This window comes from Rhinolophus hipposideros (genome assembly GCF_964194185.1).
Source record: "Rhinolophus hipposideros genome assembly, chromosome: 6".
In the NCBI taxonomy this organism is placed as follows: Eukaryota; Metazoa; Chordata; class Mammalia; order Chiroptera; family Rhinolophidae; genus Rhinolophus; species Rhinolophus hipposideros.
This window is the reverse complement of record NC_138052.1, coordinates 35,763,973-35,790,130: the sequence shown is the minus strand read 5'-3', so window position 1 is coordinate 35,790,130 and position 26,158 is coordinate 35,763,973. Positions and strand designations below refer to the sequence as shown.

The 26,158-nt window shown below is 35.6% G+C and overlaps 1 protein-coding gene across 2 annotated transcripts in view; it reads right to left on the bottom strand.

Moving 5' to 3' along the window:
* Nucleotides 1-26,158, bottom strand: part of GPD2 (glycerol-3-phosphate dehydrogenase 2) — a 135,895-nt gene that overhangs the window by 52,454 nt on the left and 57,283 nt on the right. For both annotated transcript variants that reach the window (XM_081052554.1, XM_081052555.1), the window contains exons 4-6: nucleotides 17,487-17,611; nucleotides 16,084-16,181; nucleotides 13,735-13,898 (exon numbers count right to left, since the gene is read on the bottom strand). In XM_081052554.1, the coding sequence (XP_080908680.1) occupies nucleotides 13,735-13,898; nucleotides 16,084-16,181; nucleotides 17,487-17,611 (387 nt within the window). The remainder of the gene's footprint in view (nucleotides 1-13,734; nucleotides 13,899-16,083; nucleotides 16,182-17,486; nucleotides 17,612-26,158) is intronic.

The following is a 26,158-nucleotide window of genomic DNA, read 5'->3' as shown; positions in this document are numbered from 1 at the left end:
AGAGCTGATAGGGTCAGGCCCTTCCGTGTGTCTAAAATTTCAAGTTTAGTATCCGTGAAAAATGGCTAAAATGCCAAAATTCAAAGGGAATTAAGAGAGGAAAAGAGTCTAAAATGTGTAGGTCAACGTACACATACTGAGGGAAGAGCACCTACTCAGAATCTAATGCTGAGGGCACAGGGCAGCAGAGGGAAAAGTTTGGTCACAGACAACCACCCGGCGGACAGAAGACCCTCAATGACACCTAGAGGCTATTTGTGGCTTGCTGAAAGGAGATACTTAACCAAAAAAGGGGAGAAGATTCAGACACATGGTTTCCAAATGAAAATGACCGCGGTAAATCAGTTCTATTACATTTGAGGTGGGGTGGAGAGAAGAGAAGGACCAATTTGCTACAAAAAAAAGAAGGGAAAAAACAGATATACTTGAATGGACAAATATGGTTTTCTCTCTTTATTCATACTTAAGGATCATGAAGACACCAGTTTATCCAAAAGTGTAATGAAAAAAGGAAATATACAAGAGGATAGAGGGAAAATGTAAACATACATATTAATCTTACTTTACACAATACATATTTCTTACAACTAGCAAGTACTGTTATTTACTTTCAAAAATGCTGTTTGAAAAGACAACTGTTGAAAAAGATAATATGAATGTACTTTATTCCCGTAAGGGGGTGAGAGTAGTGAAATTGCTCAATTTGTAAATCCTGTGTTCAGAATATCTTTTTAATGATAATGTATTTACACCCCTCCTTTTTTTCTTTTCTTTTTTTTAACTAAAACAGACTTGAATTAACTACTGAGGGGAAGAGAGAGAGACAGAGAGAGATCACTCTCTGGAGCCCCATCTCAAATCTCTTTCAGTCAGACTTATAGTCAGACTTTGTTCTCTGGAAGGGGAAGTAAATCTGCATGAATCACCAAGTGCATTCATTATTGTACTCATCAGGTTAATATTGGAATTTAACACTCCTGGGAAATATGAACTTTCTGGTTTACAGATGCTTTGGTATTACCTATCCCAAGTTAATTCAGTTATGTATTCATCATCTTTGACATAAAGGCCTAAAGTACAAGTTATTTGATTTTATTCTTAATCTGATAGTTGCTCATCTAATTATTGTGTTCATTTTATCCTTTTCTGCTCAAAAGACTTATTCTTCTGAATAGACAGAAAATTATATGTTGGTAATAGTTTTCCAGTGAATGCAAAAATACCTATTTGGTTTTGGATAGTAAAGGAACAGTAGTTATATAACTTGTTTGGGAAGTCAGTTATATATGTATGTGTTTAATATGCAGAGCTGAATTTTTTTTTAAAGCAGGTGTTGTGTGGTTCACGTTTTCTGTGGGCAGACATAACGATCTAAGAGTGTTTTATTAATCTAAAGTGTGATATGAGTAAGTATTAATAGTAATAATGAAACCAGTTCACATCTAAAATAGTAGCCCATTTAGCTCAAGAGAATATAACTTACCAAGGTGTTAGGTTTATTTATAAGAACAATGTACTAATGACTTTTTTTTCAGTCTTCCTCTATTACATTACCAGGGGTTGGTTGTAGAATTAGTAGTTGAAACTGAAGTGTGGGGCTTTGTCATTGAAGAGATGTTTTTTATTACTGCTAATTTCTTATGAGGATAGATACCAACCTGGCTTCTAGTTACACTAAGAAAGCTGTTGTCTTGTGTGCAGAACAACTCCAAATGGATTTGAGTATCGTTTTTTTCACCCCTCTGTTTCTTATTTTTCCTAAACATTTATCTGGGAAAGACTCTTGATACCTTTGAAGAATGCTACAAAACATGCTACAGTGGGTAGATCAGTGGGCACCTAGGGATTCTACCAACAGATACGTCACACAATAAGGTAGCAAGAAAATCAGTACCTAAAGACACTTTTTATTTCCTAGTTCCCCATATTCCAATGGCAAATATTTCTCCCCCCCTCAAATGTGACCTATGAGACCATATTTCTGAAAGAGAATTACTTTGAGACAAATGCATTGGATAGTTACTTTAAGCCTGAATATGCAGCATATTTAAACATGGTTTATATTTCTTGGTCATATGTTTTTCTCATGTCTCTAAAATAAAAGTAGAAAATCCCTCAAACATTTAAATCTTTACTGGAAACTGTAATTAATTAGTTTCATGTCTAAATTTTCTAAATGTACAATTAATATAAAAATTAAATTTTACTAAGAAGTATATAATTTCATGTATTAATATAAAACAGACCTATGTATTAAAAATATTATAATTAACATGAGCACTTAGTCTGACTAAGCAGACTGGCATTCAACACAAGCAGATGACATGAACTAGGTTTTAGCAAATTTAAACAAATCAGAGCATATTTTACATAACGATAAAATCATGCATTTGTGACTCACAGCCTAATTTTAATGTCTCTATACAGATAAAACTAGTGGATGTGCCATTGTTTTGTTCAAAGAAAGAAAATAAGTTTTCATTTCCATTTATAATAACAAAAATAACTTGAAAATGTGGTTTATGGAAGGCTAAAGCTATACCAATGGATATATTTTGATTTAAGCAGCTAACATAGCTATAAAATTTAATTTTATGAAATTAGGGTCTTGGATGCTTTTTAAATTCATCTTTTCAAAATTTTATGATTCTTTATACTACAGTGGAATGAGATACCCACTATATTAGGTGGAAAAAAATCAAGGCACTACGATTATCTAAGAAATAGTAAGGGGAGCAAACACAGGTGTACATATAACATACACACATACAATGAAAGGATATACAAAAATTCTATTTTTTTTTAAAAAAAGCCCTTATGCTTAAGGATAAGAAGGGAATAAGGTCGAGGGAACAGGGCGAGAAGCTAGCTTTATTTGAATAGTTTTTGTTTCTTACTTTGAAACTGTGTATTTTACATAATTATTAACAAAAGCACAGCTTTAACAAATATAAACCCCTAATGATCTAAAGCAAAATTAAATTGATTTGTTTTATTGAGTTGGTGCCATAACCACACTGATAGAAACTTTGTCAAGTACCTTTAAAAGACAGTAATCTGTCTACATGTACTCTAAAAATGACAACAAAAATGCAACAAAAAACCTTAAAATGGTTTCAGTGATAATATTTTTAGATATGATTGATGAGCTTAAAGAAAAGCCACGTACTCCTGTATTTGAAGTGGAATTATGTCTAAGAATTCTTCATGTTTTTATTTTTTAACAAAATATTTTTCTTTGTTCTTTCTACTGAAAGGCTTGGAGATAATGACCAGTCAGTGGTAACGAACATCCATAGCAAACAGATTATAGTCTCTAATTACCATTTCCCACAGGAAGGACTCAAAGCTTACTGGAGAAATGGTTGCTTCCAGGTCTAGGGTAAAAAAGTTTCAGGAAGAGCCTGGAATAACTTGTCACAGCAGATAACACAGAAGTCATCGTGGACCCTTGACAGCATATCAAAAGGGCTCAAGAGCCAACTTGAGGAGATGCCCATATGCCAGTGACAGGATGATTTGAACACCAATAACTCTAATGAATTGTCACACATCAAATATATTTAGTCATGAGTTTAGTTGACAATCAAAGAAATTCTCATCACATTTGAAGGATACTAGAATACCATCTTATTCTTTTTGAAAACTAGTAAGTAATGGAAAGAATCAAGTATTTATCCAGACATTTTATACCAAAAAAAAAAAAAATGTAACTAGAGATAGGCAAAGAGTTGATATAGGGAAATTATAAGTAATCCAACAAATAAATGAAGAAGGAAAGACAAAGTTAGGAAAGTACCACTTTGTAACCTCTTAACCTCTAATGAAATACCGTAATTGATTTAGGCAATGATTACAATGATGGATTTTTTTAAAAAGATGCAAAGAGACTTGTGATGGAAATTCATAACACCACCTAGAAAGTATTTGTGACAAAACAACTTGATTAACACTTCTTGTAGCTAGTCACCAAAGATGTCCCACCTCTCCCCAATAAACCATGCTTCCATTTTTTTCTTATTTTTGTAATGCCCAAACCCTAAAGCTGGGCTGCCCCTGTGATTCATTTTAATTAACAGAATGTGGTAGAAGTGACACTGTGTGACTGCCAAGGCTAGGTCAGAAGAAGACTTGCATTAAGCCTTGGAACACTCAGTGGGGTAAGCCAGCTACCACATAAAAAGTCTGACTATGTAAAAATGCAACCCAGCCATGTGGAAAAAGAGAAGTGGGGCTAGTCCCCAGCTGTTCCAGCCTTCTCAGTCCAGGAGCCAGTCATGTAAGTAAGACAGCTTTCAGAAGACCCTAGCCTCAGCTACCATCTCACTGTAACTATAGGAGGGATCCCAAGTGAGAAACACCCAGCTAAGCTTATCCATCCTCAGAACTGTGAGAGAATGTCTATTGGTGTTTGAAGCCACTAAGTTTGAGTGTTGTGTCTTATGAAGCAACAGGTTAATGGGACAAGCCTAACGACCAGTGTGTACGAAATACAGATGACCTGGTAAATGAAACCACGAGGAAGCAAGGGAAGAAAGAGGAAACCTACAAGTTAAAAAAAATGAATTGACATACATGAAGCTTAACTAGGATCTTGTTTATGGGTTGAATTTTTTAATCATGAGCTGATTACGGTTATGAAACTTCAGGGGACATGTGCACATTACCAGATATCTGATATTAAGAAATTACCGCAAAATATTTTAGATGTGGCTGTATTTTAAATAAAAGTCCTTAACTTTAAAGATACAAACTAAAATATTCATGGATGAAATATATGGAGGGCAGTGGGGAGTAGATAGAGTATGGATGAAGTTAAGCCATGAGTTTATAAACATTGAAACTGAAAGTTCATTTTATTATTTTCATGACTTTTGCATGTACCTGAAATTTCCCTTATAAAAATATATATACTTTGCTGAACTATTTGGCTGTTTTTCGTTAAAGTGTGTGACAGTTTTAAAACCTAATGGTAGCGTAATACTCCATTACGCAGCCATAAAGAAGAAAGAAATCTTATCATTTGCAACAACATGGATGGATCTAGAGAACATTATGTTAAGTGAAATATGTCAGAAAGAGAAGGACAAGTAACATATGATCTCACTTATATGTGGAATCTAAAGAAAAGAATATGTGAATGAACTAATCAGAAACAGTTTTGGGGACAAAAAGAAAAAACCGAGAGTTGTTAGATGGGTGGGGGGGGGGGGATAAGGGGAAAGGTGACGGGATTAGGAAGCAGCTGGTAACCACAAGATGGCCTCAGGGTTTTTTGAAAATTAATTTGGGGAATGTATTCAATAATGTTGTAAAGAGTTTGTTGGGTATCCGACGGACATGTGTCCTATTTGGGAGACCACCTCAGAGATAATGTGGATGCCTGATCATGGCACTGTACACCAGAAGCTAAACATTAATGAATGCCAACTATAATTTTATATATATAATGTGATGGCTCGGTGTGAGGTCTGAGGGATAGTGGATGGGGGGAGGGGGGTTCACAGTGTGAGGGATATAAATGATGAACGTCTAAGTATTACCTTGTCTTGTACACCTGAAACTAATAAATTAAAATAAAAAAATAAATAAAAATTAAAAAAACCTAATGGTAGCTGAAAGATGCCATGATGTTATAATCTATATTTTGTAAAACTCTTTCTTTTTAGTCAAGAAAAAAAACACTTTCACATCCCCACATGTCCAAACTATTGATCCAAATATTTAGCTTGGATACCCCTTCCACTTTAAAATAGGGGTCATACTATCCTATCCAGGCACACATACTGAGCTGGGTCAAGGTAATTCATGTGGGGGAAAAAAATGTTTGAAAGCCATACTCTGCTACACAAATATAAAACACTGTTGGAAGGAGGGACCATATGTTTAGCACAATAGTTGGCATATACGCAGTGAACTCTCCCAAAACCTGAAAGTTCAGGACTCTGTCCTTAATGCATTTGGACACATCAATGCACTTGATGCCAGGCACAACGCTTAAAAAATAGTAGAAATTCCATAAATATTTTTTGGATGAATGAGTAAACTGGGGACTGTGGGGGAATGGAGATTTTTGATACAAGAGCTTTTGCGTTAGATCCTGAATCTTCTCAAAAATGTTCAACTGAGCAAGTGTGTGGGTGACTACTTACTGCAAACCCACCAGAACTATTTGCTCGAACAACTTACATTCATACATACGAGTATCCAACTATTGGTGAATTTTAGCACTGTTTTTAAGCTTTTATATATGGAGTACAATAGGGATGACTACTATCTCAGTGCCCTACACCCGATCAAATCTTCCTTTGTGTGCTGTTTATTTTCTTAAAAAATAATAATTATAAGAGAATGAAAGCCTAGTATTTAATACATGCTGGTCAAGTGAGCAATAAACAACTGCGTACTTTCCCAGGGGCTATTTTGCTCTGTCTCATCATCAGGAAGCTAAAGCATATGTTGGATGTTAGCCTGGGTGGACACAAATGTGTCCTATTTATTCAAGGTTTCCTTTGAAGCCACAGTTTATAAGTTTTGTTTCTTAGGGGTACATGTCAAACTTCATTTACCATTAGTTGTTATCCAGATAAACTGAACAGCAAAAAAGGCAGCATTCAGGGGCAAAAAAATATGCCTGCTATATGAGCAATAATGTCAGTTTCATTTATGTAACTCACGAAAAACAAGAGAAATACAATGGAAAAGCTGGTAACAGGAAATCAAGATAAAAATTATCCATTAAATTTATAAGTATAAAACTGCATATGGACAAGGAGAACTATTAAAGCCATGTTTTAAATCACTATCTAGAAGGCAGATAGTTTTAGAGTAAGTTCTTTTAAAATGTTGTGTTTTCTAATTCTTTAAGTTTCAAAGATAATATACTTATGTGGAGCATGTTTATATGTACACTATTTTCATTTTTCCTAAGAATGCTTTACAAACTTACCTAGGAAAATCTTCAAATTTTAAATTTATAAGGGACATTTGTGGAACTGAAGTTTCGCGTTGGGATATTTTCATGAAAAGTAAACATTTGGTAGACTGTAGAATACCCATAAAATTGACCCCAATAAAACAATATTTAAATAATGTTTTACAAAGTTATTTTACATTTATTAATTCACTTAAAGCTCAAAACACTTTGTGTGTTAGACATTATAAAGTAAACACATAGATGTGTAATGTGGGGCTCAAAACTCAGTAAGTTTGTAAACCTAAGTTATCTACCTCCATATCATTGATTGTTTCAACTACACTACAATACTTGGAAAGCAGTTTTCAAGTATGATTGTGATGCTTACAACTGTGAGACAAGTTATCGTGCCATTTTCAACATTATTTTTCTAAGACTCATCTCTGTTGTTCAGTTTAGCTTCGTTCATTCACTTTCAATGCCATCATGTGAATACACTATAGATTATTTATTCATTTTTCTCCTGAGAGATATTTGAATTATTACCCTTTTGGAAATGATACCCAGTACTGCAATGAACTTATTTGTACATATCTCCTAGTGGACATGTCGTAAGAGTTTTTCTAGGGCTTATACTCAGTAGGAGAATTATTACTGAATCACAAGGTATATGCATGCTAACTGTACTAGGAGAGTCTAATTTTTTCCAAAGTGTTCATATCATCTTATATAACATATCTCATTATGCTTTAATAAATTTAAACCCTACAGATTAGTTTTAAATGCTTACAGAAGATAAAAAAGACAAGTATATATGTGTTATATGTATTGTTTTATATGTGTCAATATTTACACAATTTTAACCCTCAGTATGTACAATAATAAGGATCTGAAAAGGAGCCTTGAAAACTCTTTGGAAACGGAACTTTATATTTTAAAATAAAGTGATTACATTTTTATTTTAAGATGGAAATAAAAACAACAATAAACATGATTTAATGTATCATGCTGAATTCTAATCATTTTGAGATTCCCAAGATAACCGCTCTTAGTCAATAGTTTTAGTTTTTGTTTTCTTCTAGACCCCTCAAAAGTGCTCTTAGCCAATAGTTTTTGTTTTTGTTTTCCTCTAGACACTTCAATCAAAGTCCACAGAAATTGGACCTTGAGAAATGAAGGAAGGGATTTAGTAATGTTTATTCTTCCAGAGGAATTTTTCCTCTCCCTGAATACATCTTGAAAACATTCAAATTAGTAAGTTATCAAAGACATAAAATGATGACAAATTACTAACCCAGTGGTTCAAAAAAGGAAAATTAAGTCGAGTATTACAAAAGTAAATGTCAGCATATAATCTCAATATAGGTATTTATTCATAAACACAAACCTATACTATTGTGTATATATTCATGTATACAATATATGACAGACATTTGAACCATATACAAAAGCAGACATTTATATGGAATTTGATAGAAATAGGCCTAATTAAAAGTTGTAATATGTTCTTCCTACACCAAGGGGATGGACTTGTGTACCCCACGAGGTTCCCACACTCCATTTTAGGGATCACTGTACCAACCTTAAAAGAACTGCAGTAAGAAGCACATAGCCAAACTTATATAATGACACTGCTATTTTGTTTTCAAATACATATTCTTCAGTTACCTATTCAACCTATTGTTATTATTCTGAAGAAAGTAATGTGTCTATCAGATTTAAAATAGATAACACCCAATCAGTTCAACAATGGTGTTTGCAAATAACATAAATGAGTATTAAAGGCACTGTCTTCAGATTTGACTTACGTTCCAGGAACTCAATGGAAAAACAAAACCAAAAAAATCACCTTTTTGTTATTGGGTAATTGATTTTTTTGTTTTTTTTTTAGCTTTTAAAGTAGATAAAATCAACACCTTAAAAGACTTGTCTTTAACCCAGTCTTTCTTTTATTAAAGTGTACAATTGCAGGTGCATGCCTAGAGGAATAATAGTTTGTTCCTAACAAAAGAGTCTGGATGCCACAATATGCCTTTTGCCAGAGGCATCGTTCCCCAAAGCACACAGCTAACTGCATCTCCTGCTGTACCTGTAACAATTTAATTGTATAAGTCAGCCTAGTCAAGCATCTCCAGCTCATGACTGGGAGACATGAAATTCATTGTCATTATTGTCCCTGTCATTTTGGATCATTATATCCTGCTGCAGAATTTTCCTCACTTCAGTGCATTTTTACCTCCAGGAGCCAGGGATTATAGCTGAGGTTGGGGTGGAGGCAGGACCATGAACCACATTTACCTCAGGGGAGCCAGAGATTAAATTGGCTTTGCTCTCTTAGGAGCTGAATTCATCTATTTGTATGCTGTGAGTTCTAGGTTGGAATAAAAATGAATATTGTAGTGAAACCTGGGCTTTAATTCCCCCTTTGAACCATGGATAGTACCAACTTTTATTTACATTAGGAAAGCTAATGTAATCTCTTGTAGGTTGCTATTTTCATATGTGCATAAGGAATACTTAAGGGCATCATCAGGGATGAAATAACAGACCTCTCTCTCTCTCTCTCCTCTCTCTCTCTCTCTCTCTCTCTCTCTCTCTCTCTCTCTCTCTCTCTTTTTCTTTCTCTCTCTCTTTCTCTCTCTCTCTGTTAATGCCTTGACTCTCAGAAGGAAGAATTTAAAACTATAATTTTGTTCTCCAGTTTTATCTTAGAGAAGCTTAATGGGGGCATTGAATGGTATTAAATATCTAATAATTTTTAATTATATCTCATTTTCTGTGCACTGGGTTGGATGACTAGAGTCTACCTAAAATGGCACCAAAGGTCTACCCTGGGAACAGGAAGATAGAAGTAAAGTTGACAAAGGAAGACAAAATAAGGTCCTGAGAAAACTGGCTCCCTTTCCACAGCTGGTTCACAGAATCTCACAGCCTGACAAGTCACCCAAGACTGTCACGCCTTAAACACTTCTTCCTGACTTGGGAGAGCTGGACCATACTCTGCCTTGTAACCCCTTCTCAATGGTAACTGCCATGGCCAGGGGCCAAATGATGGCTCTCTGGCAGGAGACGGCCAGGAGCAAATAGGAAACAGTAGGACATGTCTCAGTCCGAAAATCAGTGACTTGACTATGTTTTCTCTAACAGAATATAAGAAGAAAATATAACCTGGTATGTCACTTCCTATCCCAACTTTCATTTCACGTGGATTTTACTGAGAAACTTGACATTTACTTTGTCTGCACCGAAAAAAATAGTAGTTATCCCTCCATATGTGTTTTCTTTTTCAGCAGTTAACAAAATATGGCAATGGATCATACCTGTGCCAAGCACACAATAGCCACTGCCATTGCAATGGTCATCACTATTTACTGAGGATGAACTGTTCTTATGAGTAAATTAAGATAAATTTTTTCACTTTTGTATATTTTGTACTTCTGCAGGAACATCTGACAGCTCTAACATCTCGGTGTTGATGGAACTTTAAAGATTGTCTAAGCCACTGGTCCAAATGAATGGCAATGCTCACTAGTCCATCTGACTATATTTCCATTATATAGTCCATCTGACTATATTTCCATACCATTATATGTCACTTTTCATTGATCCGGAAGTAACTGTATAATGTATTACTACTCATAGTTTTCAGTTCACAAAACTTCTTATAGCATTTAAAAGTTCTTTTAATTACTTGTGCCGCTTTTTCTCATAATCAAGACTCTCCCAAGGTAGGAGTTACAAAAATTGTTATTTCTGTTCCCTTTGAAATGGTTAATTTTATGAATTTCACCTCAATAAATTGTTCTTTAAGTTAAAAAAATAAAAGTTAGTTCAAGAGGCCAAGGGTAAAGGGGGTCAAATATATGGTGATGGAAGGAGAATTGACTCTGGGTGGTGAACACACAATACAATATAGAGATGATGTATTATAGAATTCTACACTTTAAACTTATATGATTTTACTAACCAATGTAACCCCAATAAATTTAATAAAGATTAAAACTAAATGAATAAATAAAGTCAAAAAAATGGAAAGTAAAATTCCCTTTTTACCCTTCTACCCTCGTAATATCACTTTTTTTTCCAAAAATGAGTCACTATCTACTTGGTGTATCAAATAAATATGCATGTTTTCAGAAAAATAAAAAAGCCATTTTGAAATCATTTGGGCGACTATTACCTTCCCATAACGGTTATTTATGACGAAGCATATTTGTTTCTTACAAAAAACAAAGGGGGGGGGTATCTTATAAATTACATTGTTCAGATCTTGTCTGCAATGATAGATGTTCACGAAGTTACGTTTTTCTCCCTGAATATTTAGGTAACAGGATGATGATATGATTTTTTTGGTCAAAGTGTAAGACGTTCCTTCCTTTCTCTGAGCACACATTTTCTGCATTTAATTCCTTTACCTGTATGCGCCTTTCTACCTTATTTCCACATTGATATTTAATTTATGCATCACACCATGAGGAAAAACAGAAGTTGCCTGATCCGTGAACACAGTTGTGAAACCCCAGAACTACACTGTCTCACATTCTTGCCTTGCTCTACCTCAAGCATGACATAGTTGGGCCTATATCATTTCCAAACAAGGGAAAAAAGAAATTATTTCAAATGTCTAGAATATAAGTATTTTTACCCTTTGTATTCAGGACTTAAGATTTTACAATAAATTGTAAATGATCAAGGTGAAAGTGATTCAGAAGTACAAATTAATAATTATAAAAATAGTCATGGGGATATAAAGTATAGCATAGGGAATATACTCATTATGTATGGTGTCAGATGGGTACGAGACTTATCAGAGTGATCACTTCGTAATGTATGTAACTGTTTAATCACTATGTTGTATACTCAAAACTAACATAATATTGCATACCAACTGTAATCAAAAAATAAATCTAAAATAAATAAATGAATCAATATTAAAAAGTATATTTTTAAAAATTTCAAATATCAATTTGAAGTTATTTTAAATAATTTTTAATTTTTTCAATAATATTTGCTAAACTCATAATTTTGCAACCTGTACAAGCTATAAAAGCCAAGTCTAGATATAAGGAATTATTCTTCCTCTTAATTCTAACATGATGTTTCTTTTGCATATGTGACATAGATTTCCCTTGTTTTTTCTATGTAGGATCAATAAGAATCTATAATTTATAACAGTATCAAATCAACATAAGACAGAACACTACAAATTCAATGTGACATGCACTAATAATCCTCTTAAGGAAATTCATCTATGCACAAGTTAAAAAATAAATAAATGTTGTTAGCTTTCGATATATCACATGTTAGAGAAACTGACCAAGTGTTTATGAGGGTTTGGTGCAAGAGGTGAAGAGCGCAACACTTCCATCAGGACAGGTAGAATGCCATTTGCAGAATGCCTTCTTACTCCAGGACCAAACCCTCTTTGATATAATCACCCAATAAACTACAATGGATTAGCATTAAGGGTCTGATGCTGAGAAAGCAGATTCACGGCTAAGGTTGTCCTTTAATATGTAGGCTCAATCAAGGGCACCAAAAATGTAGTTAAGTGCCACCCCTGTGGTGCTGAGATGCTGGCAGGCACCGTAAACTGTGAATTTTCTAGCTTTTAATGTTTGTCTAAGACTTTTAACATTTCCTAATATTACTGCTCCTAGGACATTTTCTTGAGTTTGTCCCCATCGTTCCCTTTGCACATACACATTTTGTATTCATACATGAAAGCCTGACAAGACAGCTAAATTGATTCAGAAACCTAACACTGAAAACAAAAAAAAGAAAAGAAGACGAAAAAAAGGAGGGGGTGGCCTTGAGGATATATTATAATATGAAATACAAACATCAAAATCTCCTGAAAACAAACCACAAAAATAAACATTTCTTCATGCTAAAAGTTTAGATATCTAACAAGAAATATAAAAGATTACACAATGAGGATTAGTAAAACTCACTGAGCGATAGCAGCTACACTGTCCTTTATGTTACAAAATTTCTGACTTTTTTGAACATGTACAAAACATGTGTCCAGCTATTTCCTTACAAATGAACATCCTTGGATTATTTTCTAATTCCATACACCCTTTAAAACCATAGCAAAATTTCACAAATGGTTTTCCTATTTTGTTTTGTATTGCATTGTGGTCCATCTGGAGACATACTCAGTGGTTAGTTCCTTCAAATAAAAATGTACAAAATTATATTTTTCTCACACATACAATGATCAGTGAATACATGACAAATGGATACTAGATAATGTCACTGTTAGAAAACACCTAACAACAACAAAAAGCAATAAAAACTGAGGGTTTGGTTTAACAAATGCTAAGTTCATCTACCTTCATCATAGATTTTATGTTCAAGAATTGTGTCCTGTGCAAAATACAAACATGTCAATTTCAGCCCAGGGGGTATTTTTATCCAGGTTTATAACCCCTTGAAAATAGAGGTTTCATCTAGAAAACCTAACAGATCCTCAGCTGCTTTCAACATTGTAATGTATTCATAAGGCAAGTATTCACTGGCAAACATAACAAATTAAACAGCATGAAGGTGGGATCCAAATTCATAATGATGGAAAACGGACCAAACCAACCATGAGATACAATGTAGAAGTGACAAAAGAAAAAGAATATGCAAAAATATTAAAAGCAAAACACTATGCAGAATTTTTTAGCTAGTATTAAAGAAAATGGTGAGTGCAGCTATGCACATGTGTTTGCCTTAAAACTGAAAATACAAAACCACCTCATTAAGAATATACTGTAAGCATCATGACGGAGAGAAAAGTATCTTGTAAAAAAAAAAAAATCACATACCATCATAGTAGACAATTGCTCCTACCAGTCTGTCCTTCTGGAGCATTGGGAAATGTTCAAGGGCTCTCGATTTGCTGAGGACATAACTGCTTTTCAGGCAATTACTTCCTGCTACCAGATCATATAGCTTGATTCCTACCCAGTAGTAAGGTAACTGCCACCACCTACACAGCGTAAATAGAGAGAAAGCTTTCTTTAGAAACAGAAACAGAATATAATGTAACAGAATGTCATTTTAAGTTATAAAATACTTTTCATCTTAGAAAAGCAAAGTATGTCTAGTCGTGTACTGCAAAAGAAACAGAACTGCATGACTGTGTTTGACACCAGCCTAGCAGAATTGTATAAGCGAATGAATCGGTGTGACTGGAAATGACTTCTAAGGCAGTGGATCTGGACCTGGCTGCACATTAGAATTCTCTGGGGAGCACCAACAATAAATACAGATGCCTAGGCCTCACATGTCTACAGACTGATTTAACTAGACTCGGGTGGGGGACTGGATGACGCGAATGGACACCCAGAGTATAGAATCACGAGCTTAAGATGTTCTAAGCAATCTCTAACAAAACATAGACCAAAATGCTGAAATCTGTTTCTAGGCCCCACGACACTCATGTAGCTAACAGAGGTACATAATCCACTTTTTCCTATTACCTATATTCCAACTTAAGGCAACTTCATGGGCAGCTTTAACAACATTAGGAAAATTAGGTTTTATAATTTAGAATCTGACACCTCCAAACCAAATTTCAGTTTGGTTTGACTTGGAAAATTTGGTTTGACTTGGAAATTTAAAATGACGCAAAATGACCCAAAAGGTTCGGAGTTGGTACACGTTAGGTTCAAATGACCCTCTTATGTTCCCCAATGCAAATACAGTTGCTCCCCTATACACTGTCAGAAACTGGAGTAAGAAACTACTAATTATAAATACAGAACATAACCTTCTTTCCCTTCAGGATGTAGCCCTTAGAGGTGTGTCACTAGAGAATAATTTAGGAAAACCACATTTTTAAATACCACAAAGGAAAATATTTGAAAAGGATTAAAGATTAGGACCAATTAAAACTACATTAAGCTCCAGGTATGAGAATCTAATCTTACTGAAATCATATTTTGGTAATCTGATATAAACTAAATTTAAACTTTGACTTCCAACAATAAAAATGCTACTTTCCCCCTCTGAAGACCTGAAATTCAGATTGGGGACCTGCCAGCTTAAGTTTCCGGGTTTCTAACTGAGTCCTAATTAGATTCCAAGCATTACTCAGAAGGAGCAGAGCCCAGACCCAGGCCCCAGTCCACGGCCCTGGTGGTCCCCTCACTGCCATCATGCTTCAGATGCCTCTCCTAGCTTTCCCACACCCTTTGCTTCAGCTCCTAATACTTCAGCAGTATTACAGCAGAGCACCCAGTTTGCGCTGAAAACTCAAAGTGAAATCTCTGCCTTAAGCCACAGTGTGTATTTGCAGTGATTCCCATTTTGCATGAACTGCTTTAATCCTGGTATGGGTAAAGGTCAAGTATGCGCTATTCCAATCTACCCCCACGTCATGTTCTAATTGCTATAGGTTATCTTATTTAGAAATCAAGGCAAGCAAAATCCACATGGGGGCCATCGGCAGCCAGTTCCTTGCCTGAGACCCCTGCAGCCTCACTTGCCACTCGGCTCATCAACCATTTTCTGTTTTTCAAGCTTGGCATTCACATGTTGTTCAGGTTTGTTAAACACAAAAATAAAATCTGCCTTTTAACTCTTTTTTTTACAGAGAGAAATTAAACAAGTTTCAGCCTAGGCCAGAATCAGCAACTGAAAATTCAAATTCAAGGATGTCCAAAAAAAACAAAAAAAAAAGAAAAGAAAACTACATTAAGAAATATACATTGAGGGCAGCCAGTTAATTACAGCGCAGTTGTCAAAACGCCAAGGTCACCAGTTCGATTCCCACATGGGCCAGTGAGTTGCACCTTCCACAACTAGATTGAAAAAAATAAAACGACTTGACTTGGAGCTGATGGGTCCTGGAAAAACACACTGTTCCCCAATATTTCCCAATAAAAATAAAAATAAGGAAGGGAGGGAGGGAGGGAGGGAGGGAGGGAGAGAGAGAGAGAGAGAGAGAGAGAGAGAGAGAGAGAGAGAGAGAGAGAGAGAGAGAGAGAAAAAGAAAGAAAGAAAGAAAGAAAGAAAGAAAGAAAGAAAGAAAGAAAGAAAGAAAGAAAGAAAGAAAGAAAGAAAGAAAGAAAGAAAGAAAGAAAGAGAATATTGAGGGAGTATTTCCATTAAAACAGTGTTGTTTTATTGACCTCAGGTAACCAAATGCATATAGATATCAAAATGCTTACTTGTAAACTGGAAGCATTATAGGTAACGGAGCTGATAAATGGGGAGCAATTTCTAATAGGTTGGCACGTTCATAAAGGGCTTCTTTTACCATCCTATACTGAAAAGCAAAACAGAGAAAATTAGTTTGGCAGTAACAGATCATAATATTTTCAAATGGTAAATAGACACCCTGCCAACTGATTGATACACAGAAACCTCTCTACCTCTGAGCGAGGATAGCTCCTTCCTAATCAAATTTCTAATAATACATCATGCTGTCAACCTGAAAGATTTTTTAGAAACCTTAACTGTATTTGCATAGGAGAAAAACATGCTGTCAGAGTTCCCAGGTGTAAGATATTTTCCTGACTTGAGTTACAAGATTATTGTAACAATTTATCTTGCATTCTCTGTATTGTCCTTTTTATCCATCCCCTACATTTTCCCATGGAAGAGACAACAGATTGTTCAGATTCATGCTAAAGCCTTCTTGCCTCCACTAACACAAGCAGAGACATCACTTAGGAGTTACACAGTATTTTATAATTGTTTTTAAAAAAAGGTTATCTCTTAACTCCTTTGGTCCTCATTATACCTTTCTGAAGAACGAGCATTACTAGTTTTACTAATGAGAAACTACTAATGGAAAATACTAATTTTACAAATGAGAAAACTCAGGCTCATAGAAATTGAATTAAGTAAGCTGGAACACATCACAAGTCCTCTGATTCTCAATCCTGTGCTCTTTTCCTTGGAGCCATCATGATGTCGAAGAGACACCTATGAAAAAGGGACAGATTCACAACTGACAATGTCAAGTTACTGCTTCTGTATTTTTCATGTACGAAAAGCAGACAGGGAGTTCAGCTGATTTTTTTTTACCCCTCTGGGAAATGTCATCTTCCACGCTGCCTTGGCAGTTTTCAAATAGTGGCAGACTGGACACAATACAGTGTGACATAAGAAAAGCATGACTCAGATCATCTTTTCCTTAAGAATATGTCAGTAACAATATAAACGTATGATTGCAGTTGCCGTTAAGATCAATTTAAGACTCCTGTATTACATACAACACAGCTTCCCTGAAACTGTTTTGGAAGCAGCAATTTAGTGGCTATTGGCCAAAAAAGGAGGGAAAAAAATCACAATTGTTAAAACCAACACATCTGAAAGTGATTTTGTAAATCTGCTACTTTGACATGCCTGTGTAGAAAAAGCCCCTGATTACCCATAAACATAATACTACAGGAAAGAACCAGCACACCTCTCCCGAATGATATTCCAGCAGAATACACTAAATAGGTATTTCCAACAGGAAGAAATGTTAAAAGCCACTGGAAAAAAAAAAAAAAAACACCTGATTTAATTGGGTAGAAAAAAGCATAGTCGCAATTTTTGTTTAACAACCAGCATACACAATTACCTGCTCAATATCCAACTTCATGATAGCCTTCTGAAGATATCTCACACCACCATGGATCAATTTAGTGCTTCTGCTGCTGGTCCCTGATGAGAAATCATCTCTTTCTACAAGGGCTGTTTTTAGTCCTGTGTAACCAGAAAACCAAATTAACTTCTTAAATTACACAATTTGTATGTAATTCATTAAAGGCATTTCTCCAGGGTAGAGACAATCACAAGAAAAATTACTCCGAACATGGATAAATTTGTATTCAAAGTGCAGTACACTGTCTATATTATAATGAAGAGATTTTAGTCTCTTCCTGGGGGAAAAGTCAAACCAGAACTAGAAGCATATTAAACTGTGAGTGAATCACAACTAGAAAATATTACAGTACAATTTCGTGGCAGTAACATACTCTGGTGCTTTTAAGGGGTCCAAGGAGAGCCTGTGCCCATCTTTACCCACGAGAGTTAACTCACTATTGTTACGAAGCCTTCTGGAACACACATTCATCCCTCACTACAGAGTCCAGACAGCTTCCAGCCCCACATCTCAGATCTACTTTAATGCATCATAGATGATGAATCTAGACTAGCCCTCCTATATGCTGGCTCCTATTTATGGAGTGGTGTTCTAGTGGGTATAAAATGGGAAAAGAGATCAAAGATAGCAAAACAGAAGAAGAAAGAAGATATATTGAGGAGTTCATGGTCTAATTTAAGACATCCAAGCACAATGTTGTAGAATTACAAAGGTAAAAATACAAAGCAGGACAAATGAACCCAGTGCAGAGTATCCAGGAGTAAAGAAAAGACAATATTCTCGGTAAAGGTGCAGCTGAGCAAAGGTGGGTCTGTTCTAAAAGTCATTCTACACCCAGCCCTGCTTTCTAGAGTTGCGATAAATCTCCTAGGGATAAAATCAGTTTTGTTTTGTTTCGTTTTCTTGCAGATACACCCCCCTCTTCAGGATTGGGTAAGACCAGCAGTACTACAATTCCCCTACACTAGTTAGAGATGAAATTCGAAACTTCAAAAGACCCAACATATATATCAACACCAAGCCATGAGGAATTTTCATGGCCTCGCATACTCTTGGGGGATGAAAGAATGTCATAGAATCCAATTACAGTGAGAATATGTAACTGGAGCAGTTTGGGCTCACAAAGCTCGTATAAGAGAACTTGTACATGTATTCAATTCAGAGCCATTTATTACATTTAATACCAAAGGGTCGTTTTTATAACTTTTAACAGTTTAAATATCGTACCCAAATGTCATCATAAAATCAGGCCAATTCCCTTGACTCCAAAGGACAAAATATTTGGAAGCCGTGGAGAGAAAAGTAGAGAACTTTGATTCAAGGGCAAAAACTGCTAATGTTCTAACCAACGAGCAAAATAACACAAATTACAGGTATCATAGACCCAGGGCATTATTTTTAAGTATTTATGCCAGAGAATGATCCGTAATTCTTAACTATGAAAACCCAACAATGCTTAATAAATTTAGTACTGGATATATTTTACAAAGGAAGAAAAAAATAGAAAAATATATCAAGTTAGTGCATATTAAAAAAAAAAATACAAAACTGAGAGCCTGAGTTCCAGGCAAAGTGTTGATGTTAGACATGAGTTAGGCATGGACCCGCGGTCAGGTAGCTCCCAGTCCAAAGAGAGGCACGAAAATGCAACAAAGTTTTATAGGTGCTACACTTGAAAATACAGAGGACTATTATCTTACTCTGGGTTAGAAGTTAAATTCAGGACATAAACCCAAAATTGTGTAGTCAAGATCACATTTGTAATCTCTTAGGAATGCACTGCCTTGGTGAGCTGTATCACCTTTTCTTAGTAAGTCCGACACACAGAGTTCTTCCAGCTCTAAAATAGACCATTTTTTTCTTCAGTTGAAGATCAGATGAGGGAGTTGACTTTCAAATGGTATTTAACAGCCAGACTATCTAAAATACACCTCTTTCAACCTTGGAATCATAGTCATGGCATCAAGATGCAGGCACCATGAGAGGCAGGGATGTAAGACAGAGGACAAGCAGTCCATGTCTCCCCACTGGGGCCTGCCCACAGGTATCCTGAAGGCTATGGCAGAAAATGGCTTAGCCCCCAGGAATCCCCACTTCCTAGTATGTAATCCCCTCTCCGGGTGTGTTGGCTGCACCTAGTGTCTTGCTTCTAACAAATGGAACACAGCAACAATGATGGCATGTCACTTCCATGATTATAGGTTACAGAAGATTCTGACCTCCTCCTTTCTTGCCCTCCTTTACTTGCTGGGAAGAAGCAAGCTGTCATGTTGTGAGTCAAGGAACCGAAGAAGGCCCCTGTCAACAGGTCATGAGGAACTGAGTCATGGGTCCAACAACCTGTGAGGAACTTAATCCTGCCAAACAAGCACATGAGTTGCTAGGAAGTGCTGCATCCCGCGAGAATCAGAGCCAGAGGATCAGGCGAAGGCACACCCAGTTTGCTCATCCACTGAAACTGTGTGATAATAACTGTTGTCATTTAAAGCCACTAAATTTAGGGGGTAGTTTATTGATGACACAATTCCCTGTAGCCCAGACAGGAGTTTGTAATTACACCTGCGGATGGGGTCTTCAAGAAAAGCTGAGTCTACAAGGAAGTATGTGTTCTAGATGGGTGAAGGGGAAGAAAGGAGTTTTATACCTGGAAAAATCAGCCAAAGCAAGAGAAGGGCAAATGCCTGAAATGGCTGTTTCTTTAGGGGCTGCTTGTCACTCAGGGGCTGCAGCACAGGGTACGAGGGATGATGTGAAAGAGTCCCAGCAGCAGGAATGGGAAAGGGCATATCACAAAGGGCCTTTCATCCACATGGGGCATTTGGACCCTGTTCTGTAGGCCCTTGCTTCTCACAAGTAAATAATATCTGGATCTCTTCAAAAGGAAAATGCCTCAGGTAAACACGGCTACAAGTCATGGATCAGTTTGAGAAGCAAATGCTTCTTTAGAAAGCACAAGATTTGGCATCAATGTAACACAAACATGAACTTGAATACCATACTCAGGTAGGTACAAGGTATCCACTTGGAGGAACAAGGGTGTGCTTTTTTTTTTTTTTTAATAATTATAAAAAAGGAATAAAATTTAAATTTTTCCAGAGGTTCTCCGATATTGTTTGGAGAAATACTATTGTGCTTCCTATCAGGGGAACCACCAAAATGTTTTAAGTTGAAAGATCAGATTAATGTTCTAGAAAGATTTCTCTGATGGCAGGGATAGAGGGTAGGCAGGGATAGAGGGTAGACTAGAGAGGGAAAAGAGCTGGAGGCAGGAGGTCAGTCAGGTACCAGTGCCCTACCACACAACAAGGGCCAGAGCGATTCCAGCCTCACAAGGCAGAAGATGATATTGGAGAGAGATGTGGAGAGAGAATTTTATGGGCTTGTGTTAACAGAATAATTTTTTTTTTCTTTCCCAAACTGACAGTGTGAGGCAGGGAACTACTCTAGAAATTAGCAAGCCATCTCAGGAGGATATTTCAGGATATTTAAGTGAGAGCTAACACTTTAAAGCTTCAAAACGGCTTTTGCAAGTATTGGACATTTTAAAAAGTTATTCACATGTACATATGTGAGAAACCCTAGTGAATACCAACAAAAGTTAAAATGGGCTTCTCTGTCAAACCAGGCTGTTTATTTCTTGTCCCATTATTTCCAGTGTCATATCATCAAGCTACCTACCAGAATTTCTGGAGAGAAATGATACTGTTCCTTCCAATGCAAAAAAACCATTAAATTTTAGTCTCCAGGGGGCTGGCCTGGTGACTCAGGCTGTTAGAGCTCCAACCTCCTAACTCCGAAGGCTGCAGGTTCGATTCCCACATGGGCCAGTGGGCTCTCAACCACAAGGTTGCCAGTTCGATTCCTCGAGTCCCACAAGGGATGGTGGGCAGCTCTCCCTGCAACTAAGATTGAACACGGCACCTTGAGCTGAGCTGCCGCTGAGCTCCCGGATGGCTCAGTTGGTTGGAGCGCATCCTCTCAACCACAAGGTTGCCAGTTCAATTCCTCGACTCCTGCAAGGGATGGTGGGCTGTGCCCCCTTGCAACTAGAAAACGGCAACTGGACCTGTAGCTGAGCTGCGCCCTCCACAACTAAGATTGAAAGGACAACAACTTGACTTGGAAAAAAGGCCCGGAAGTACACACTGTTCCCCAATAACGTCCTGTTCCCCTTCCCCAATAAAATCTTAAAAAAAAAAAAAATTAGTCTCCAAAGTTATAGCTAAATTAATATATTAAAGCATTATGTAATCTAAAAGTATTACCAAAAGTTTCCGGACTCACACACACAAAAAATAGATATTCTAGAAAAAGAAAATATTTTAAAATTTTCAACTGCTGTTATATGCTAAATGCTTTGGATTTCTCATTTTTGTTGGACAAGAACGATAGAATGAGAAAGGGGGAACATAACGCAAAATCAAGACATTACTAGAAGTTATAACCGTTTTTCATGAATATATTCCTTAACTGATTAAGTGTTTGTTATCTAGTATGTTTCTTTCTGTTTTACTTCTCAGAAAGCCAAACTTTTTTCTCTCCATAAAAATTGCTAATCTGAAATTGAGACCTTAGTCTTCTGATATTTTACATATAAAGCAAGCAAGTAAAAAGAAGGCGCTATTTTCTCAAAGAGAATGAACAGTATTTTTAATTGACATTTAATGCTAACATTTTATGTTCTTCGGGAAAATAATTAAATATTTTTGAAGGACATCAAAAATAATGTACCCAGGGGGACAGCGGGATGGCTCAGTTGGTCAGAGCATTAGCTCTCAACAACAAGGTTGCTGGTTCAATTCCCGCATGGAATTGAATCCATAACTATATTGAAGACTTGGAGCTTATGGGCCCTGGAGAAACACACTGTTCCCCAATATTCCCCAATAAAAATTTTAAATAAAAATTTTTAAGTAAAAAAATAAATAAATAACGTACCCAGGCTTCAAGCAACCACTCCTGGTTGTGGATGTGAGGACCTCAAAAAGATCTTCCCCCAGAGGATTAAAGAATGACCTCCACATGCCCGGCAATGAAGGGCTGGCCTCTCTGTATTTACGGTAATTCAGTACACTAGTTCAAGATTTTATGAGGAATCGTTTGTTTCGTTACTTTTTATAGAAAGCAATAAGCTCTATCACAGCTGTGATGAACCAGAACATTTAAGAGTAGTGTTATTGTTTTATTTTTTTTATTATTATTGACTGCATTTAGTAAGTATTCTCAAGAATTTCATGAGCATGGCAAAGTATTAATATTTGGAGGAAAAGTACTCTGAAATTCTTAGGTGGAATAGCAGGATTTGTTATAGAAGAATAAAGTCAATTTGAAATCTGCCTTTCAGTCATCGTCAGCCCATCACTAAGCAAGTTAAAACTGTATCTTCTGGGTGGGGTGAGGTGTGTAAGCTAAATACAGCTCTTTACAGCTATGCCTTTTCTGACCTGCGTGAGAATGCCTAACTACCAAGCACTTCCAACTAAACCAATTCGTGTATCAAGACAGCTGGACGAATACAGAGGGATAATTACCATCTAAAGGGAGGAATGGTACGACATTTAACTTTCACAACATGAAATAGAACATAAGTATATTTTAATACTTTTTACTGATTATCCTATTATGCATGAAAACATGCTCGATATAATAAATGCAGAGAAGTAAAGAGAACAAAATAAAACTCTCCTATAATCACGCCGCTCAGAGAGAACCACTGTTGACATTTGGGTGTTCAAATATTCACATTTTCTATACATAAATATAATCACATATGTACATTTGTACAATAATAGAATCATATGATATATTCCACTTATTGTTTTATTTAACGTTGTTTATTGCAAATGACTCTCCATGTCAATAAATATTTTTCTATCGTTTCATTTTTAATGTGTGGGTAGTATTACATTAAATATTTACAATGATTTATTTATTCAATTTCCTATTTTTGAACATTTGGATTTTTCCTATCTTCACCACTACAGAACTGCAAGATTATATTTTCATTTAAAGTGTCTGCATCTTTAATTATTTTATTAGAATAAATTGTTAGATATGGCATTGTTTATATATTTCTAAATAGAAAAAGAGAAACAACTATCAGAGGCACCAAGGTAATAACACACAAATCAAAAAATTTAGCTACCCTATACATTGGTACCATAACATAGGTATTAAAGCCACATGTACCACGAAGGAAAAATGATGATGATTAAGGGGAGTTTATATTTCTTTAGAAAAGCTTTGGGCACGTACCTTTGGATTTCAGAAAGCCATTGCCATTAATAAGAAAAGAGACTAACCCAAAGGCTGAACATTTTATATAAAGGATCAATTTCTCTAAAAAAATAACACTCCTGTAAAGCTGCAAAGTAATCCTGGCTTTTTAATCCTCACGATCAGAATCCTATGCTTTGGCCTAGTATTTTCTAACAATGAATGTTAGCATTTTATAGAATTGTATAATATGGGATTATTTAATACCAATTTCTATTTTTATATTAGGAAACAGATAATCCATTAATGGAGACACTATGTTAAGTTAGAATATAACACTAACATACTTTGTATTCCTTAAATACACAAGGATTAGCCAGACACAAAAATATATTAAGCCATAACATTAATTATAATAATACAGTTTCAGGTGAATAAAGGAGTTGCTGTTGTTGCTTTTACTTTTTACATTTTTTATTATAAAAACAGCCAATGGGCAATGTGAGGAGGAACATCCAAATAATACAGAAGGATGAAAAGAGAATAATGCATGGCTGGCTTTCTAGCTACAAAATTCAGGGGTAACCGATGTTAACTATGAAAAATACCCCATGGATCTTACTAGAAACTTTCTATGCTTATGAAAGTACACAAATTGTGTAACTTTTTGCTTGAAACACAAATACAATTAACAAACTCATTCTTCACAACTGATTTTTCAATTTACAATACATTTTAGTCATAAGTAAATACAAATTTCTATTCAATAATTGAATGTATCCAATTAAATCAGATACAATTTTTTTCCTATTATAAATATTGCTATAAATACAATTTGGGTCAATATGCATTGGCATTGTAAATTTAGCTTTGAACTCTTCACCTCCAAACACAGAGAACTATATAGATAGATAGATAGATAGATAGATAGATAGATAGATAGATAGATAGATAGATAGATAAATAGATAGATAGATAGATATTATCCTATTATGCATGAAAACATACTAGATATAATAAATGCAGAGAAGTAAAGAGAACAAAATAAAACTTTCCTGTAATCACGCCGCTCAGAGAGAACCACATTTGACATTTGGGTGTTTAAACATTCATATTTTCTACACATATATAATCACATACGTACATTTGTACAATAATAGAATCGTATGATAGATTCCACTTATTGTTTTATTTAACGTTGTTTATTGTAAATAACTCTCCATGTCAATAAATATTTTTCTATCATTTCATTTTTAATGTGTGGGTAGTATTACATATATAAATATAATTTTTTTTTAACAGGACATGATTAACTCAGAAATAAACACTCCATGGACCAGAAATGTAGCAGAAACTCAAGAGCAGAGTATTCAGGCCAACAGCCTGTGTCTTGCTGGGCTCTGGGTCTAGAAAAAGGCAAAGGCAACCAAGATTTCAATTCCTAAAGGGTAAGATAAGGAAAGAAAAGAAGCCAGACTAGCACTTGAATGCTGGGATTGAAAAAGGGCTCCACGTCTTGTTAAAAGACATTTAAAGACTTCTCCTGACCACTGCCTGCAGCTGTGGAATATCTGTTAGGACATGCCCAGAAGACAGAAAGACAGACAAAGCTTGGGGAGCAGCACCACCTGAGGAGCCATGGTACCACCAGCTGGGTCAACAGTTGGTCTACAGGATACCCAATATCAACACAGGGCAAGAGACTCGATTTGGTGCTGGGGAAAGTTTCTGATGGGACCAAATGGTGACAGAAGCTATACCTATAAAGTTGAGGATATGAAAACAGAAAGTGATACAAAATTGCTTTAATATGAAGGAAAAGGAAGAAGCAGAGTTAAAAAAATAAAAAGAGGGTAAAGAATACAAAATAAATGTGTAGGGAATCAAATAAATGGAAATGGATCAAATTCACCTATTAAAAGATAAATTCCATCTATTAAGCATAAAAAAAAATCCAGCTATAAGCTGTTTGTCATAGATATACTAAAACAAAAGATTCAGAAAAGGTGAAAATAATTTGACACAAACCCTGTCTGATATGTTATAAATATTTTCCCAATTACATGTGTTTGTTGAATCTTTGCCCCAGTTAAATTTTAATTTTTATTTATTCAAATTCAGCAGGAATTTCCGAAAAGAAAATGGCTTTATTAGTGCCATGCTTAAAAACCCCTTTCCTACTCAATTTTTTTTATTAGTTTCAGGTGTACAAAACAATGTACTAGTTAGACATTTACACCCTTCACGCAGTGATAACCCTCTTCCCCCAATCTACTACCCCTCTGACATTGTATATAGGTGTTACAGTTCCATTGACTGTATTGACGCTATTTTTTAAAAATTCCCATATACTTTCTTCAAATAGTTTTATGGTGTTAAGTCCTTGATCTACATGGAATATGATAAAGAAAATGAGTGTGTGTGTGTGTGTG